Source organism: Lontra canadensis, unplaced genomic scaffold (assembly GCF_010015895.1).
Source record: "Lontra canadensis isolate GAN:19392208 unplaced genomic scaffold, GSC_riverotter_1.0 scaffold112, whole genome shotgun sequence".
In the NCBI taxonomy this organism is placed as follows: Eukaryota; Metazoa; Chordata; class Mammalia; order Carnivora; family Mustelidae; genus Lontra; species Lontra canadensis.
The window spans coordinates 2,770,249-2,789,094 of record NW_022631106.1 but is presented as its reverse complement, the minus strand read 5'-3'; the positions used below and the strand labels follow the sequence as shown (position 1 = coordinate 2,789,094).

At 39.2% G+C, this 18,846-nt stretch overlaps 1 protein-coding gene across 12 annotated transcripts in view; it reads right to left on the bottom strand.

Moving 5' to 3' along the window:
* Nucleotides 1–18,846, bottom strand: part of NMS (neuromedin S) — a 49,221-nt gene that overhangs the window by 8,996 nt on the left and 21,379 nt on the right. For 4 of the 12 annotated variants that reach the window (XM_032840401.1, XM_032840408.1, XM_032840402.1 and 1 more), the window contains 2 exons: nucleotides 370–425; nucleotides 23–61 (listed from right to left, as the gene is read on the bottom strand). The exons of 1 other annotated variant lie outside the window; for it this stretch is intronic. In XM_032840401.1, coding sequence (XP_032696292.1) covers nucleotides 23–61; nucleotides 370–381 — 51 coding nt within the window. In that variant the 5' untranslated portion in view covers nucleotides 382–425. Of the gene's footprint in view, nucleotides 1–22; nucleotides 62–369; nucleotides 426–1,204; nucleotides 1,354–3,003; nucleotides 4,087–7,442; nucleotides 7,476–18,846 lie in introns of those variants that run through there. 7 more of the 12 variants (XM_032840404.1, XM_032840409.1, XM_032840406.1 and 4 more) reach the window with 4 other exon arrangements.

Sequence of the window (18,846 nt, the reverse complement as noted above, 5' to 3'; positions counted from 1 at the left end):
ATATATGTTATTTTTCTTTTACCTTAGGTTGCCTAGAAAGAGCTGCCCAATATGCCAGCCGCTAAAGAAAAATACGAAGAATGAATCAAAGGTCAGTATAAATTCCTTAGTCAATAGCAATCTATTAAAACACACATAAAATTCTAAAATTGTCCCATTTATGAACTTTGCAATATCTTCTCATACAATGGCAGTGAATTTCAACACAACTCTCAGGATGCCTTAAGTGAGGTCATGAAAATGGCAACATGAGTTCCTGCCGCATCCAAGAATCTGATCCTAAAATCATTTCAAGTGAACATTATCCACAAGATATTCTCAAGGCCAAGACTAAATAAAAAAATCTCACATTACTAAACAGCAGTGTACCTCAAGCTGCATGATATCCAAGCCATCTGGGGGATCAGCTAGAGGTCGAGGAAATCCTATTGTGAGAAATCATAAAAGTATTAATGGGGGGGAAGTCATAGCATTAGTTTTTAAATCTTTATCATGAAAAACCTATAGAGATTCTAAAAATACAGTATTTTTTAAAAATATTTTATTCATTTCTTTGACAGACAGAGATCACAGGTAGGCAGAGAGGCAGGCAGAAAGAGAGAGAGGAGGAAGCAGGCTCCCCGCCGAGCAGAAAGCCTGATGCGGGGCTCGATCCCAGGACCTCAGGACCATGTCCCGAGCCGAAGGCAGAGGCTTTAACCCACTGAGCCACCCAGGCACCCTAAAAATACAGTATTTTTAAAAGGATTTACAAAGAAAACACACTTACCTACCAACAGCAAATTGAGATTTGTACCAAAATTAATGAAAAACAGTGTTTTTTTATTTATCAGGAGTTAGCAGTATAAGAGTTAGTAACTCCAGAAAAAGGGAAAAGACACCTGGGTACAATATAATTTGTATTTTGATGCAATTTTTGAAGATAGACTATCAGGAAATGTGGGCGCCTGGGTGGGCTCAGTGGGTTGGGCCTCTGCCTTTGGCTCAGGTCATGATATCAGGGTCCTGGGATCGAGCCCCACATTGGGCTCTCTGCTCAGCGGGGAGCCTGTTGCCCTCCCACCTCTCTGCCTGCCTCTCTGCCTACTTGTGATCTCTCTCTGTCAAATAAATAAATAAAATCTTAACAAAAAAAAAAAAAGAAAGTATGTGCATCAAAATCACTCTTGGAACCTTTAAGAAATACAGATACTCATCTCTTTGCCTCATCAGACTCTTCAGGGGTAGGTTCTGGGTAAGAGTGTTACCAGCACGCAGCGGCACCCTATGCCAGTCAATCTTTAGCTGACTTAAATGAAGTCTTCATCTCATTGGTGCATGACACAACACTTGGGAGAATAGCTAATACAGCAGCTGAAGGAATCAATTGGGTAGATGAAATTAAATGGGATAAATGCAAAACCCTGAACTTAGATTTTTTAAATGTAGGACAGGGAATATATGGCTCAAGAGTAGTATAGATCTAAAATACTGATATTTTACTTCTTGAAATCTCTCTAGGAGCCAAGAAAAAGCTGAGACAATCTTGTGCTATACAGAAGTAATAGTGTCCAAGCTTTGAAAGGTGATAATCCTACTTGAAATGATAGAATTTGTAGTTGAGTTAGAGGTACTAAGAATAGTCCTCTTTGGCAAAGAAGAAAATTAGGACATGTATGCTAACTGCCTTCAGTTATTTTGAGAACTGTCATAAATACAGGATATTAGTACTCTTCTGTATTCCCAAAGGATAGAACTGGGGCTAATGGTTAGAGGTTACATATGATCAGATTTTAGTTTAGTGTAAAGAAAATTTTGATGACTAGAGCCATTCAAAAATGCAAAGTAATTTGAACGAATCTTATAAGGATTTATTAGGAGGTTCTGTGTTAACAGTACAATGATAAAGACCATAGGGACCTATTCTTGGGAAACATAAAATCAAGTAGGAAAAAGAGGAAGTGGATATAAATATATAGACAGATAAAAAGTAATAACAAATTCCCAAAAGTGTAACACAAACAGATTTTACTGGACCCCAGAAGAAGCAGCTACTTGTTCTCTTAGTTTGGTAGTGAGTTGGATATCACAGAAAGTAATCAAATAGGGAAATCATAGATCCCTGCTCTCCATGAAAGGTTAAATGACTTCCAAGGTTCTTTACAATGCCTAGGTTTTGTGATTACACTACAGAACATAGCAAAACAAACATACTGTTCAAAAATATATTTTCTGTTTGAATATATTTTCAAAGATTTTCTACACCCCTAGATCAAATTTCTAATGGCAAAATCTGAAATTTTGAAATAGTTCCTGCTTCCAGTTGGAGCTACCATTACATGCTTCCCTGCATCATTTGGCAAATTACCTTGAAATGGGTAGCACATTCTAACAACTGACCCCACACCCCACCCCTCCCTCGTCCCCTGCAATCATACAGATTCTCAGAAGTTAATGAGGCAACACCCCTGTCAAGTCAGCACCTCGGACAGCGCCCACACCAAGGAAGATTCGGGGTCTCTGAAGGTCCGTCTGGGAACCTGCCTCCTGAGAGCCCACAGAAAGGCTATGAAAATATTCCTTTTTTCCCTGTTTCTGCTTCCTCCCCACCCCTTTCCAACTGTCCCTCAATCCTCAGTCTTTGGGTCTGTAAATACAGTTTCACTGTCTCTGTTCTCCTCTCGTCAGAATTCCCAGAGTATAGATGGCTAAGACATTGGGGTCCCAAATCATATCCCTCACAGTTTCAGTGGCACATCTTTGGGACAGCCCTGAGTCAAGAATTGTTTAAAGAAAGTTCCACAAGGGAAAGTTGTCTCTTTTGGTAAAAGGCTGCAGCATCTAATTGTCCACCCTTTCTTAAATATTAGAGACAAATGAGAAGCCATTTCAAAAGGGTGGAAATGGGGGTAGGTGAGGGGATTACGTTTGACTCCCTCCAGAACTGCCCTGAAGGATCAAGGTCTGTCTCAGTCTTCCTGAGAGCTCAGGCTAGATAGGAGTCTGATGAAGGGGTCCCCTTACCTGAAGAGGGAATCTGTACCATGCAGAAGCAATAGATGGCCAAGATGCAAGGGAATTGAGGAACAAAGTGCTTCATCTTCAAAGCCCAGTTTCTCTTTGTTGACCTCAGATGTAGTCTGCTAGGACAGGAGTTGGAGCATTTCCTGAAGTTTCATAGGCAGAGGCAACACTCTGCCCTGCTTCTGATCAGGCCCAGTGGAAAAGGTACCTTTATTTGCAATGCCTTGGAGCCCACTGGCTGAGCACCAATCAGTTTTGCACAGAAGGACCCTGGCTTTCTCATAAATGTCATGCTGGGCCCTTATTTGTAGAAAAATATCCTCCTGGTGTAGGCATTGTACAGAGTCATCTTTTTTAATCTAGCAATAAAAATAAAAAGTGGAGAGTCATAATAGTTATTCTATAGTGGTTTGAGAAAAAGCCTTTCCGGCTTTTTCTCTTTTTTTAATCAAAGAACTGGACATAAATCTATATACTCTTGCATGATGAAGTCTTATTTCCTAAGAAGCTGTTTATTTTCCACCATTAACAAAGGATATTTTAGTCTTTGGTTCATCTGAGAACAAAATTTGGAGTCCTAGATATAATATTACAAGAAACTCAAACGTTCACATAGATTTTTTAAAAATCATGGTTGGAAATTAAACTCCTTGAGGCAGACTCATTTCCATGAACAAGTTAAATATTTCAAATTATATCAGTATGCAAGAAAATATGACAGTGTTTATTAGTAATAATAATATTTCATCTACTGAGCTCCTATTTAGGATTTCATATAAGTTATTTTATGTACTTCTCACAGAAAATCCATAAGGAATGTATTATTACCCTAAATTTATGAATGGGAAAATTGAGGATGAGAGACAACAAGGAACTTGCCAAGGTCACCAAGCCATAAAGGAGCAGAGCAGAGATTTAGACGCAAGGGTATCTGAGCCCAGTCATGTCTGTAAAAGTCTGAGATTTTAGTCAATGTGTTCATTTTTTTGTAGTAAGACCTTCCTTGACAGAGAATTCACTCAATCTATAGATCGTTTTGCATGGTTTGGACATTTCAACAATAGGGTATTATGCTAAGTGAAATAAGTTAGACATAGATAAAGACTATATAATTTCACTTATATCTGAAATTTATAAAACAAAACAAACAAACAACAACAACAACAAAACCCAGAAACAGATAGACATAAATACAGAGAACAACCTGGGGTTGCCAGAAGGAAGGAGGGTGAAGCAATAAAAGAGAATTAAGAGGCACAAACTTCCAGTTACAAAATAAATAAGTCATAGGATAAAAAGTATAGCATAAGGAATACAGGGAACAATATTATAATATATTATAATATTATGTAATAATATTATAATTAATATTATATTACATAATATTTTACATAATACATGATACATATTATAATTAATATTTATATTACATAATATAAATATTATATAACATAATATTATAATAATGTCATATGGTGACAGATGGTACCATAGTGAACATTGTGTAAGGTATAAATCTGTCAATTCACTATGTTGTATACCTGAAACTAATATAATATTGTGTGTCAACTCTATTTCAATAATAAAGAAGTTTTAAAGAGCCTCCTTGTGATTGGATATGGATTAGAAAGAAGGAGAAAGAATGAAGTCTTCTTTCTTGCAGAAAGGGTAACCTATATAAGGCATATATCAAGTATCCTTTTATCATCATGCATATCTTTAATTTTTGCTCTTTTAAGGATTAGGAGGTAACTAACAATTGTTGAAAGTTTGCAATGTGCTTAAAATATGTTAATCCTTTACCTAAGTCATCTTGTATCATTTTTTTTTCAATGAATGAAAGTTTTAAGAATAATTTTCAGTGGGAGTTGCTCAGAGTAGACTATTTGTGACTTAAAATGTGGTATTTTGCCAAAAATTTCTAATTCATAAGGGAGTAGCAATTATAAACTACTGTATCACCATAATATTTTGTCTATTTCCTTGAGATAGCAAGAAACTGAGATTTGCTTATTACAGTATTTACCACTTTAGTTGAAGGAGAATAACCTAACGTCTTCAAATACCAGGAAGAGATGATGTCTTTGTATTGCTGTCCAACTGCAAATCTTTACTAAATAAATAGGAAAACATGAATGACTGCTTTTTTAACATAAACCACCTATCTGTATGGTATTAAACACAATTACTTATGGACATTTTAAACACAACACACACATAATAACAAAGGTTTGTGGCACTTTTACTGTCAATCAATAAGTGTTTTTTAATTTTGGTCTGTCTCTACCATGAACTAGGTACTCTATGCACAAACATATCTTTTTCAAATAAACCTATGTGATAGCTCTTATTTATATCAAATTGATTTTGTTTCTTTTGCACATTTTGCACACATTATTTCTCATATATTCAGAACAGAAAATAAAAATATTATTTTTTAAACAAAATTTTTTAAAGTTTTTATTTATTTATTTGACAGACAGAGATCACAAGTAGGCAGAGAGGCAGGCGGGTGGGGGGGAAGCAGGCTCTCCGCTGAGCAGAGAGCCCAATGCAGGACTCGATCCCAGGACCCTGGGATCATGACCTGAGCCGAAGGCAGAGGCTTTAACCCACTGAGCCACCCAGGCACCCTAAACCATTTTGTTAGAAGATTTTTTTTTTCTAAGTAATCCCTACATTCAACGTGGGGCTCAAACTCACAACCCCAAGATCAAGAGTCACATGCCTCACCACTGACTAAGCTGGCCAGTCACCCCAAAAATATTATTTTTAATGCTAATTCAGAAATGGGATTATAATGATATCCCAGAAATGGAATATGTTGAAGCCCTGATACCCCGTGTGACTGTATTTGGAGATTTGGCCTTTAAGGGGATAATTAATATCTCCTTTAAATATCTCCTTTAAGGAGATAATTAAGGTTAAATGAAGCGTAAGCATGGGACTACTCTGTGAGGACTCCTGTCTTTGTAAGAAGAGGAAGAGAAATAGCAGAGCTCGTTCTCTGAGCTCACAGAGATAAAGGGCGAGGAGAGGACGGTGAGAAGGCATTGTCTGTAAGCTGAGGAGTGAGGTCTCATCAGAAACAATCGTGCTGGCACCTTCATCTGGGACTTCCAGACTCCAAACTATGAGAAAATATATTTTGTTGTTTAAGCCACCCAGACTGTAGTCTTCAGTTATGACAGCATGGGCTAATATGAATACACAGTGGGTTTTAGCAAATTCAGTATCAGAAAAAAAAAGTAAAATAATGAAATGAAAGGTAAAATAAAAATAAGAAACTCTCATGATATTAAATGATATGATTACCCAGAAAATCCAAAGGAATCAAGTGGCAAATTCTTAGAATGGATGAGTTTACCAAAATGGTCAAATTTAAAGAAAACTATTTTCATGATTAATTTTCTCAAACATGAGCAAAAATAAATTTTAAAATGTTTAGACGTGGGGGAGGAGGGTGGGGACAGGGTGGTGGGGTTATGGACATTGGGGATGGTATGTGCTATGGTGAGTGCTGTGAAGTATGTAAACCTGGCCATTCACAGACCTGTACCCCTGGGGCTAATAATACATGATATGTTTATAAAAAATTTTTAAAAATTAAAAAAAGTATTAGAAAATGTAAATAGCTTAAAAAACCATGTAGTTCAGAGAACTAAGTCAAAGAATAAGAATGCAATATACTAAAAAAGAAAACCATAACATTTTACCAAAGGACATAGGAAATAAGTGAAAAGGCATATCATGATCATTGACAACAACAGTCAAGGTTGTTAGAAGTTCAACTGGTGGCAAATTAATCTATAAAGTTAATGTAAGCCTTATGAAAATTCCAGAATGACTTTTTCATGGAATTTTAACTGACTCTGAAATTATTTTGAGATAGAAAATCCTGAAGAATATTTAAGACATTTTTTGAAAAATATACTTTGACAATATCAAAACATACTATAATGCAGTATGTTACATTGTAGTGGTCATTTTGTTACTGATGGGCTAACAGGCTAATAAGTAGATCAATGGAACAGAATAGAGTCTTGAAGCAGATAATCTAAATGCAGAGTGGAGGTGGTATTTCAAACCAGTGCAAAATGATTTAACTACCCTAAATGGTGTTTAGAACATTTGGCCATCCAGTTGACAAAAATATTCACAATTTCACATTATAAAGTCAAATAAATTTCAGAGGATTAATGAATTAAACCTAACACATCCACACATACATATAGATACTCACATAAAATTCCGTATTAGAAAGAGAGTATATTTATGGTTGGGAAACTGCTCTTGAGCAAAATTTAGAATAGGGAAGCAATTAAGAAAAAAAGTGATACATTTTATTATATTTTTTAAATGTCTATGAAAAAGATAACCCTTATTAGCCGAGAAAAAACAGAGTAGGGAAAGTATACAACAACTATAGGGATACTTACAATACAGTAATAGAGGGGAGACGGAGAGAAGGAAGGAGGCAGGCACAACCTAAATGTCTGGTATAGAGCAAATGTTAAACTGTAGAATATCCATAATATAGAAATTCATGTAACTCTTAAAAAGAAGAAGAAGGATCTTTATGCATTGACAAGTCAAACTCTTTGTAACATAGTGAGTAAAGAAAAAAAGTTATTAGAACTACATACTATATGGTCTAGTATCAGTTTGCTTCTGCTCATAATACAGCCAGTCTCCACACTTAGTTGTTTAGAACAACCATTTATTTAGCTCAAAATTACACAGGTCAGTAATTTGGACTGGACCCAGCTAGGTAATTCTTACGGTTTGGCCAGGGCTCCGCTAATCTCAGGTGGGCTCACTTAGACCCTTACATTCATCTGGTAGATAGACTAGAGCATCTGGGACCTCTTTCCATGTGGTCTTCTGGTCTCCAGATGGCTAGTCCAGGTTTGTTCCCATGCTGGTTTCTGAGTTCCAACACAGTGACAGTAGAAGCTATGAAGCCTCTGGGTTTGGAACTAACAAAACATCACATCTGTGTTATATCGGTCAAAGCAAGTCACAAGGCTAGCTGGATTCAAGGGGTGGGGGAAAAAACTCCATCTCTCAATGAACATAGCTGAAAAGTATATAGCCAATTTTGCAATCTACAGATCTCCACTTCTATACACATGTTTTTCAAAATAGTCCATGCAATTCCACGAATGCATATGTTGGTAACACAAAGAAAAAGGGTTAGGATGTCACACAGACACACAAATAGCAGTGGCTCTAGAGAAATGGGATTGTGAGGGGATCATAAAAACCTTTTACATTATCTACACTTTTGAATTATCACACTGGCTATCTGTGAATTATCTGTATGAGTAAAACTAAATTTTAAAAATATAATAAACTTCAGGGCACCTGGGTGGCTCAGTGTTAAGCCTCTGCCTTCAGCTCAGGTTGAGATCTCAGGGTCCTGGGATGAGCCTCGCATCGCATCAGGCTCTCTGCTCAGCGGGGAGCCTGCTTCCCCCGGCCCCTCTGCTTGATTCTCTGCCTACTTGTGATCTCTATCAAATAAATAAATAAAATCTTAAAAAAATATATAATAAACTCCAAACACTATTATATGATTTCATATTTAAACTTCTGAACTTACATATATGAAAAAGCAACTTTCTTTTAATTATTTTTATTGTGTTATGTTAGTCACCATAACAGTACATCATTAGTTTTTGAGGTAGTGTTCCATGATTCATTGTCTGGGTATAACACCCAGTGCTCCATGCAATCCGTGCCCTCCTTAATACCCACCACCGGCCTAACTCATCCCGCAACCCCCGCCAACACCCCCCCCCCCCCCCCACCCCCCCGCCTTCTGAAACCCTCAGTTTATTTCTTGGAGTCCATAGTCTCCCATGGTTCTTTCTTTATTTCATTACATTTATTTTTCCAAAGTGTGTCCTTTGTTAGGCATTATTGAAAAGGTTGCAACCAGAGGATTTGTCAGTTCTAAGCCAATTTAATGAGGTATCTTTTTTTTTTTTTTTAAATACATGAACTCACCATAGGGAGCTCCCACACCATTTGAAACAGAACTGAAGGCCGAGAATTACACTAAAAATTCCTCCTCCTTCCCACATCAAATTAGCTCCCTCTTTGTAAATGGTTATTACAAAAAAACTCAGCAGACTTTTAAGGAACTAGACTAATCTGTAGGCTATTTTGAAGAAATGTAATTTCAAAATTGATTATAAGTTTCTGTGTTCAAAGCATAACTTCCTGAGTTCTTCAGTGGATTCCAATGTCCTTCAAGAGCACTATGAGTCTACAGCAAGTGAAGATGCAGGTAGGCAGATTAACATTTGAGGGCTTCTATCCCTAGCAGGGTTTCACAGAAAGTAGTGACAGGTATATTTGAGGGGCTGGCTGTTAAATTCCCAAAAAGCTGTCTGGTGACAGAAAAGGCCAGCCTCCCACATCTGTTAGCACTGTTCCCACTCATCTGAATGTACCCTCTCTTGTCCTCCCAGCTTCTGAGCCTGTATCCTGTGCTTTTCTCCTGGCTTTTACATGTGCTTTTCTGGTGGACTACTTAGTGGAGGCAGGGGATGGGAGAGCTGTGTAAACTCAGAAGAACCAGGATATGCTACCAGACAAGATACATGAAAGTAAGAACCATAGCTTTACTTACTGTATATTTTCCTTTGCCTAGAGAGTTAGAAACCTACAAAATAAACTCTCTTTCCAGCTGGCTTCCTGGTAGTTTAGAGGATGGGAAAAGCTTGGAAGATGGAAGGGAGAGCCTTTTTTTTTTTTTCTGCTTTGGGTGATGCTCCCAGCAGAGACAGCTCTCCAGGGTTCCACAAGCACCCACAAGCAGCAGCACTTACACATGACTTCACACTCCCATGGTCCTGTGGTGTAATGAGAGTGTGTGTCCCTGGCTTCCTGGAGAGAAGGAGAGGTGATAATTGAAACAGCAGTTCTAGTAGAGACCCCATTAGTCTTAGTAACCAAGGAACATAGGTTCTATGAACACCATTTTTCTTTGTGTTCCTCCAACCCTAGGGGTAAACGGGGGCTCTCTGCAGTTGCTAATCTCTGGGTAATGTTGCCACTTTTCAATTCCAGCCTCCTTTTGAGATTATTTATTTACAGTTTTATTGAGCTATATCGCATGTATTTAAACAGTATCATCTGATGAACTTTAATATAAGTATATGCTGTGATACCACCATCACAATAAAAATAACACGTTATTTCTCATGCTCCAAAAGTTTCTCATGCTCCTTTGTAGTCTCTCCCTCTTCTTACCTCACCACAGATCTGTCTTCTGTCATCATAGTTTGTGTTTTCTAGAATTTTATATAAATGGATTCATACGGTATATGCTTCTTCTTTTTAATTTCAATTTTTTAATCAGCATAATTAAACTAACCCATGTTGCATATTTTAATCATTCATTCATTTTTTGTTGCTGGATAGTATTCTGTTTATTCTGTTGTATATATGTATCACAGTTTGTATTTTCATTCACCAATTTTTTTTTTTTTCCAAGGAAGAGAGCATGTACCTGCAGAGGTAGGGGCAGAAGGAGAAAGAGAAAATCTTAAGCAGGTTCCACACCCAGCATGGAGCCCCATATGGGGCTCAATCTCATGACCCTAAGATCATGACCTGAGCTGAAATCAAGAGTTGGACACTCCACGGACTGAGCCACCCAGGCATCCCTTCATTCACCTTTTGATGGACATTTGTTTGTTTCCAGTTTTGAGCTATTACTAAAAATAAAGCTATTTTGAGCTATTACTAAAATAAATAAAGCTGCTATTATCATTTGTGTACGAGTCTGTGTACGAATATCTGCTTTCATTTCTCTTAGGGAAATACCTAAGTTTGGAATGACTAGATTATAGGGTAGTAATAAGTCTCACTCTTTAAGAAATAGCAAAGTAAAAAAAAAAGAAAGAATGGAAGAAAGAAGGAAAGAAAGAAAGAGAGAAAGAGCAAAGTAATTTCCATAGTCGTATTACTTTCATTTCCACCAGCAGTACATGAGAATTCCAGTTGCTCTAGATCCTTGTCAACCCTTGATATGGTTACTATTTTTAACTTTAGCCATTCTACTCCTCCCAACACTTTTGTAACCAACTCCCTAAATTAACTTCCTCTGTTTATGATACTTATAGTGATTTCTTTTTTTTCCTAGTTGGATGCTAGTTCAATATAAAAATGAAGTGACTCAACACTCAATATGTATTAGATGAATGAATGAATGAAAAACTTATTGAGAGGAAAGCTCTCAGGACTATGAAAGGATGAAAAATCAAGTATAATGTCTAGGCAGGCAGAGACTAGGATGAAGTGAGCATATGAAGGCTCTTTTTGAGGTGTAGGCACAGGAGGGAAGCAAGAAAGAATCTCTAGCAAACACATAGGGGGAAGGTCCAGAGGTACTGGATGGGAAACATTTAACAGAGAAGAGTAAATTGCTAGTGTTTAGAAATAGAGACCAAATAGTGGAAGAGTATAGATGAGAATCAGTAATTTAGCAAGCAAGAGAGGGTAACTAGGAATGGCAATCAATAGAAAAGACAATGGCTTATATTGAGTGGAGCTCTATATAAGGACAGATTTGAATAAGAAGGAGGGGTTTCATGGGGGCCAATTAAAATAACTGAATACAAGAAAACATAAACAAGCAGCCCACATGTCCCAGTGCAACCTCAGGAGATCAAACAGTAGATCTGATGGTGACATAGTCCCTGGCTCTAGTGGCTGCCCCAGCCTGTGTCTTCTGCACAGGTGCCTGGGATGGGTGGGTGGGATGAGTCAGTTTGCTGTGGGCAGGCACACAGGTCCATCTAGCCTGATGATTCAGGAGCTGGGGAAGGGAGGACTACCAGAGCGGGAAAGAAGGGATGACTCTTGTTTGGAACATGGAGCAACCTGAAACAGTGCCTCCTCTTAACCACACAATTTATTAGTTGATCCCACTGCCTTGTCTGTCAATGGCACCTGGGACAATGAGAGTCACTCACTCACTCACTCATTCATTCTTTTCTTTACGCATTTACTGAGCTCCAACTCTATGCCAGGTACCAGGGACAGGAAGATGAGTGAGAAAGACTGAGCTCAAGGAGGTCATGGCATAGCAGGAAAGGCAAACACCTCAATAATTCCCTAGGAGAACCCTAGAGAAGGGTATCCTTTACAGGGGAAGCAGAGAAGACGCCACAGTGGAGTTGGCTTTGACAGGGGGTTTGAAGGCCGAGAGAGTTTGCCAAGCAGAGCAGGCAGAAGAGGGGAGAATATCATAGGTACATAGGTGGGAAAATCAGACAAAAGTGAAGTTTGGTGTTTCCAGGGGCTGGGACAGAAGCATGGTTGGTAGCTAGAGTAGGAGGAGAGATAGCTGTGGCATCTTTTGGAAGGTTCTTACGACAATGACAAAGATATTAAGGGAAACAGAAGGAAGGGTGAAATAAAACAGGTTGTCAGGTTGCAAACTTGTAGAGAGAGTAGGAAATGAATGGTGTCATTTTTATAAGCTAACTTTCCCCTCTGCAAGCAGAGTGCATACTACCATCTGGGTACCTCTGATGTTAGAACTTGGCCTCACTTCTAATGGAGAAGGGAAGCGAGAAGGAGAGAATCACACTGGTTAGAGACATGGAATGCTGTACTGGAGAGCCCAATATGCCATTTCAGGAGTGGGCTGTATGGTGTATATCTCAGGAAGTCTTCAAGGGTTAAAAGCAGGGGTTGTGGGATCTGACCCAGCTGTGGTTACAGAGAGACGCTTACGTGGAAATCTATCAGGAAGCATCTGCAAGTGAAAAGTAGTGAGCACCAGACCCAAGGTAGTGTCAGCAGGAACAGAAAGGAGGGGGCGGACTCAGACATTTTAACTGGAGAACTGGCAAGAATAGGGGATGATTATCTGGAGGCTAAAGGAAAGGAAGGAGCTGGAGAGGCCTCCAAGGGGCAGGTCTATGATGCAAGAGCAGAGAGTGGCCGTCTTCACAGAGACTGAGAATGGAGGTGTCCAGGATGTGTGATGGAGATGGAGTGGCTCATGTTTAAGAAGGAAACTGAAGTCACGTGTGTAGATTTAATCATCAGGAGCATGTGTGTGGTGGCTGATGTCACTAGAGAAGATGAGATCGCTTTGGGAGAATGAAGGGAGTGAAGGAACATGAGACCCTGGTGAATATCCGTGCTTGAGCAGAACCCAAGAGGCAACTGTCAGGGAAAGCCCCCTACAGGAGAGAAGTGGATTTAGTGGTTAGGATGTCCCTGGTGAGCAGCACTGGTAGGGGCCAGGTAGAGGGTGTGCAGAGAAGGCAGAAAGAGATCAGCCTTTCAGGAAGGACAGAAAGTGAAGGGCTTGGGAACGAGGGAGGCTTTGTAATAAACACAGGATGAGGGAGACGTGAACATGCAGACAGGCAAAGGAGAGGAAGGGGGCACACAGGAAAGAGAAAGGAAACTAAGGAGCCAAAGTCATGGAGTAATTGCGAGGGATATAATCACAAGCCAAGAGGAAGGATGAGTCTCCTACCCCTGAAACAGGAGGAAGGAAGGTAAAGACACAAGCAGATCTGGGGATGGTAGGAAGGAATCTGAGCAGGTCACCTGATGGGGAACTTCTCCTTTCTTTGTAAAGAAGAGGCTAAGTTACCTGGTTGGAGGCTGACAGGAAGAAATGCGGAGCTTGAAAGGGTAAGCTAGCTGCTCAACTTCACATACTCCATAACCAATTCGTTAAATTCTTTCTTTTTCCTGCTCTGTGTTTTAAAGTTTTGTTTTGTTTTAATAGACTTTATTTATTTATTTATTTGAGAGAAAGAGAGAGAGAGAGCATGAGCTGGAGGAGGGACAGAGGGAGGAAGCAAATTCCCTGATGAGCAGGGAGCCCAATGGAGGACAGTCACTATCCCAGGACCCTGGGATCATGACCTGAGCTGAAGGCAGATGCTTAACTGACTGAGCCACCCAGGTGCCCCTATATTTTAAGTTTTTAAATATATTAATAAAGTAGGTCTGTATCATTTCTCACAGAGTTAAGTAAAGGAAATCAAAGTCCTGGAATAACAGACCCTTCGAATTGTGGGGGAGAGAAATCTCAGCTAGTTAAGAAGAAAATATATCTGGTAGCTGAAACAAACTAAACCAAACGAAAACACAAAGAAATTATCCTTTGACATCTTTAACTATGCTTGTCATTGTTATTTCTAACTCAAGAGTAAAAAACACAGGGCGCCTGGGTGGCTCAGTTGGTTAAGCGGCTGCCTTCCGCTCAGGTCATGATTCCAGGGTCCTGGGATCGAGCCCCGCATCAGGAGCCCTGCTTAGCAGAGAGCCTGCTTCTCTCTCTCCCTCTGCCTGCTGCTCTGCTTACTTGTGCTCTCTCTTTGTCAAATAAATAAATAAAATCTTAAAAAAAAAAAAAAGAGTAAAAAGCACCTGAATTTCAGAGTTTGTTGCTATGACTTGAAGATGTTGCTGTAGCTTCCAGGAAGGTGGTAATCCTCAGAGGTCCTGTTTTAAAATGTGTGGCTCTGGTAATGTTCCATTTGAGACATGTTTTTCTGAAAGCATACATATTTGTGAGTCTCCTGAGTCAGAAGAGGGTCTGCATGTCTCTCATTTGTGCAAAGGTAAGAATATAATAATGATAATAATAATAACAAAATTAACTCTATGATTCTTTTATCTTGTTTAAACAAAGTTCAAAAGAATAATTCATGTAAATTAACAGTAATAAATGCTTAAGAAGTCATGTGGTAAATGAAAAAAAAAGTCTAAAGGCAAACTTAAGGTGAGCATGGTCAATAGGGATACCCTGTGTAACTGTGGGCTGTTCTTTGCAGTTTTACATAGCCTGAGGGACAGGAAAGGAAGGTTCTGGAAGCTCAAGGAGCTGTGGAGGGGGCTCTGGAACTGAAGTCACAGAACTAGAAAGACCTCTTTTCTAATCAGAACTTTGACTCTGAGGGTTCTTTCCCAGGCCCTGACTGAGGAGAACCAGCTCCTAGGGGAGATCCGTGCTCCTCTTATCTTTGGAAGCTATTAGCAAGGCAGTCTGGTGCAGAGAACTGAAATGCTAACTTTGTTTGCAGAGACAAGCTGCCTATCCATCTCAGTAGGATGCCCCTTTGAGTCAATTTCCCAATAGTGACAACAGAGTCACAGAGACCTGCCCATTCTCTCTGACCAGAACCCTCTTAGGGCCAAGTATGTTCATAATTCTGTGAGATGCTGGATGGTTCTGGGGGAGTTACCTGAGGTTGGAGGTGGAGAGAAGTTAAATACCTTCTGTGGAAATAGAGATCAGATCATTAGCTTCGTGGACACTGTATGCTATCACGATATGTAACTTCTGAGGGGACATGGATCCTTCTGAATATGTGAGGAAAGGTATGGATTTTCATCTCTTAAAAATGCACAGGCATATCTAGATGCCAAGTTTTCACAGCATTTTGGGAGGGTCAGGTGTATGATTCTTTTCCATAGTCCTTTTTCATGAACCTCCACCACAAACAACCACCCACAAGCAGCAGAGGGTTTCCTCTGAATATAGTCTCCAGACCACATGCTTCAGAAACACCTGGCATGCACAGGTTTCTGGATCCCACTCAGACTCTCTGAGTCTGAATCCCTGGGAGTGGGGCATACGAATCTGCATTGTAAGCAAACTTCTCAGGGGATTCTGCACAATCTGAGTTTGAGAACTCCTACCTGTGGGTTTAGACTCTAGGTGGAGAATCTCAGTTCAGCAGAATTAGGCATTTTCGCATTTGCTCAACAGCTCATTCTCAGCCCATTTGGGGCTCTTTCTGTGTTGTCTCTAGCCAACATGTTCCTGGACTCTCCTCTCTCCATCACCTTAGAGACCTAAGGACACCTAAAGGTATTTGTATATTGGTTCTTGAGAAACACTTACAAAGATAAATCTTATACCCCAAATAAATGAGTAATAGAGGACTCCCCAGAAGCCACGTGGACTGTCTTGGGTGATCTGTGCCACAGCCTGGTCCCCTCACAGCTGCTGGCATCCATATGACCTATGCATAGCCATCTGTATATGTAAAAATATCATTTGTGCACTTGCCTAAGCAGCCCTGGTGAATGGAAAGTTTTGAGAAGCCTTTGATGAGTACAATTTGTCATTTAGAGAAGCAGTATGCAAACAATACCTGAATATTGCTGGCTGCTCTGCTTGGTGGGTATCCTGGCCTTTCCATTTTATGACCTACTATGAATAATTCTCACGATGCTCCATCTCCCTATTAGATATCACAGGTTTTTTTTTTTCATCCCAGAGCCATATTTTAATACCCTGTAACGATGCTCTTCCTCAGGATTCTGTGTTTTTATTATCCATCATGACTCCATAGCAGCATGCTTCCCAAAAGGCACTAAGGGACCTGTTGACCATTACTAAGGAAGCAATCAGTTCATAGGAAATTAAACTGGAGACTATAACCACACATTGATCCCTCCACTACCCATGTTAATAATTTTCTTTGTGGAGAGTTTGGTGACCAAGTCATGGACTGACTTAGTTCCCTACTGTGGGAAGGCTACAGAATTATTGCAATTATAATTACCCACTATAATATGTGACACCACTATATTTATCAGAAGGCACAAATCCAAGTCCTAAGCCCATGTCATACCATTAGGCATCTGTATAAAAAGGCTTTGGATGGTGTTATGAATCTTTAAAACCTGGAATATGTCATCAAAAGGAAAATGAGGATTTAGTTTCCTTTCACTTCAACTCTGAAGCATTTGGATATTGGATGTTTAGAATCCACAAGCCAAAATCAAGATGGCCAATATCTGAAGTTGTCTGTTAGCTATTGTATTGTATTGTATTGTATTATATTATATTATATTATATTATGTTATGTTATATTATATTACATTATCTATTGTACTCACAGACATTGTCTATAAGGGGTATTTGATGTGGAAAATGTTACTAATCATGGGGAAGGACTGGTCAATAAATGGAGCTGGGGTTGTCTCCTAGCACTGTAATCTCAAGGACACCCAATTCGAAATGGAATAGAAGGTTCACGTTGTACCAATATCTTTATGAGACCACAGGGTCATCCTTAAGTGTTGATGTGACACTCCCCACCAAATCCCTCTCAGTTTCCAAGGTGATATAAAAGGCAAGCTGCCTTGATTCTATAGCCTCTGGCACTTTTCCCTCCCTGCAGGCTGCTGAGACCCCCAAATATTCAGATGCACTTCCACACTGACAAAGGAGATTTTGGAGAGCTATTTCCTCAAAAGCGTGTCCTTAACCTCTGGGTCCCTTTGTCCTGATTGTTGACTGGCTCAGTAATAAACAAGAGAGAAAGTAACCCAAGCTAAGTGAGATCACCGTTCTCACCTGTCCTATACCAGCAACGGTGGTCTGGCCTTGCTCAGCTTTCTGCAAGGAAACAACTTAGTTGTATACTTCCTGACACCATATTAAAATAAACCCCAGGGAGGTTAAATATCTAAATGTGAAATTTAGACATTTTAAAACAAATGAAAGAAAGTATGTCATAACATTTTATTATGTGACAGGAAGATGATTTCTTTATAAAGACAGGGGATGGGGTGCCTAGCGGGCTCAGTCAATTCAGCATCTGACTCTTGGTTTTGACTCAGGTCAGGAGATAGGGCACTCACGCTGGGCTCCCTGCTCAGTGGGGCACCTGTTTTCCTTTTCCCTCTCCTTCTGCCCCTCCCCGCCAATCATGCACACATACTCTCTCTCTCTCTAAAATAAATAAATAAATCTTTTTTTAAAAAGATGGCAGAAAATATTTATATTGTTACAAAAACGTTAAACTAAACTAAGCTAAAATAAAAATGTTAAACTCCTATATGCTAAAATGCGTTATAAATTAAATTTAAAGACAAGCCATGTCAGAGAGAACATATTTATAATGGAATGGATGGGAATTTATATCCAAGTACAAATTAATATATATGCTATGAGTTAATAATAGCACACTTGAAACAAATGAAAAAAAAAAACGGAGCCTCAATAAAGAAACAGAAAGTCTCAAAAAAGAAATAGAAGATATATATAGGAAGCAAATAGAAATTTTAGAACTGAAAAACGTGATAACCAAAATTGAAAACTCAGTGGACAGAGGGGATAAAGGAAATAATCAGTGAACGGAAAAAAGACAATAGAAATTATCCAATCAGAACAACAGAAAGAAAATAGACTGGAAAAAAAAAAAAAAAGAGCAGAGCCTCAGGGATCTGTGAGACTATTTAACAAAAGATCTAACATAAATAGAGTACTCAAAACTCAGCAATAAAAAAAAAATCCAGTTAGAAAATGGGCGAAGGATTTGAAGAGTCATTTCGATGAAGAGGGTATACAGATGGCAGTTAAGCACATGAAAGGTATTTAACCTCATCAGCCAGGAAGGAAGAAAGGAACCATTTATTGAGGACTGGTGTGTTAGGTATTGTATGAGGCATTTGTGGGGAAATCTTGGGCACTAAGACAAGGATCCTTCTTTCAGGGTCTTTACAGTCTCCCAGGCCAGGGAAAGTCTCAGAGAAATATTATGTAAAGACAGAAAGTGGTAAGTGTCCCATTGGAGAGAAAATAAACCCTTTGGGGTTCAGAGTTTCTAGCCAACATGGACCAAGAAAGATGTGTCATGGCTGACATCTGACATAAAGAATGAGTAGGTCTGGGGCAAAAGGAAATGTGGGAGAGAAGACATTTCAGGTGGAAAGAGAATCAGAAGCAAGCGTTGGAATTAGTACAGCGGAGAGGATTCATTTGGGCTGGTGCAGCCAGGATGAAAAGGAAAATGACAAGGAAATGCTGAACCGAGTGAGACTGTAAAGATAAGA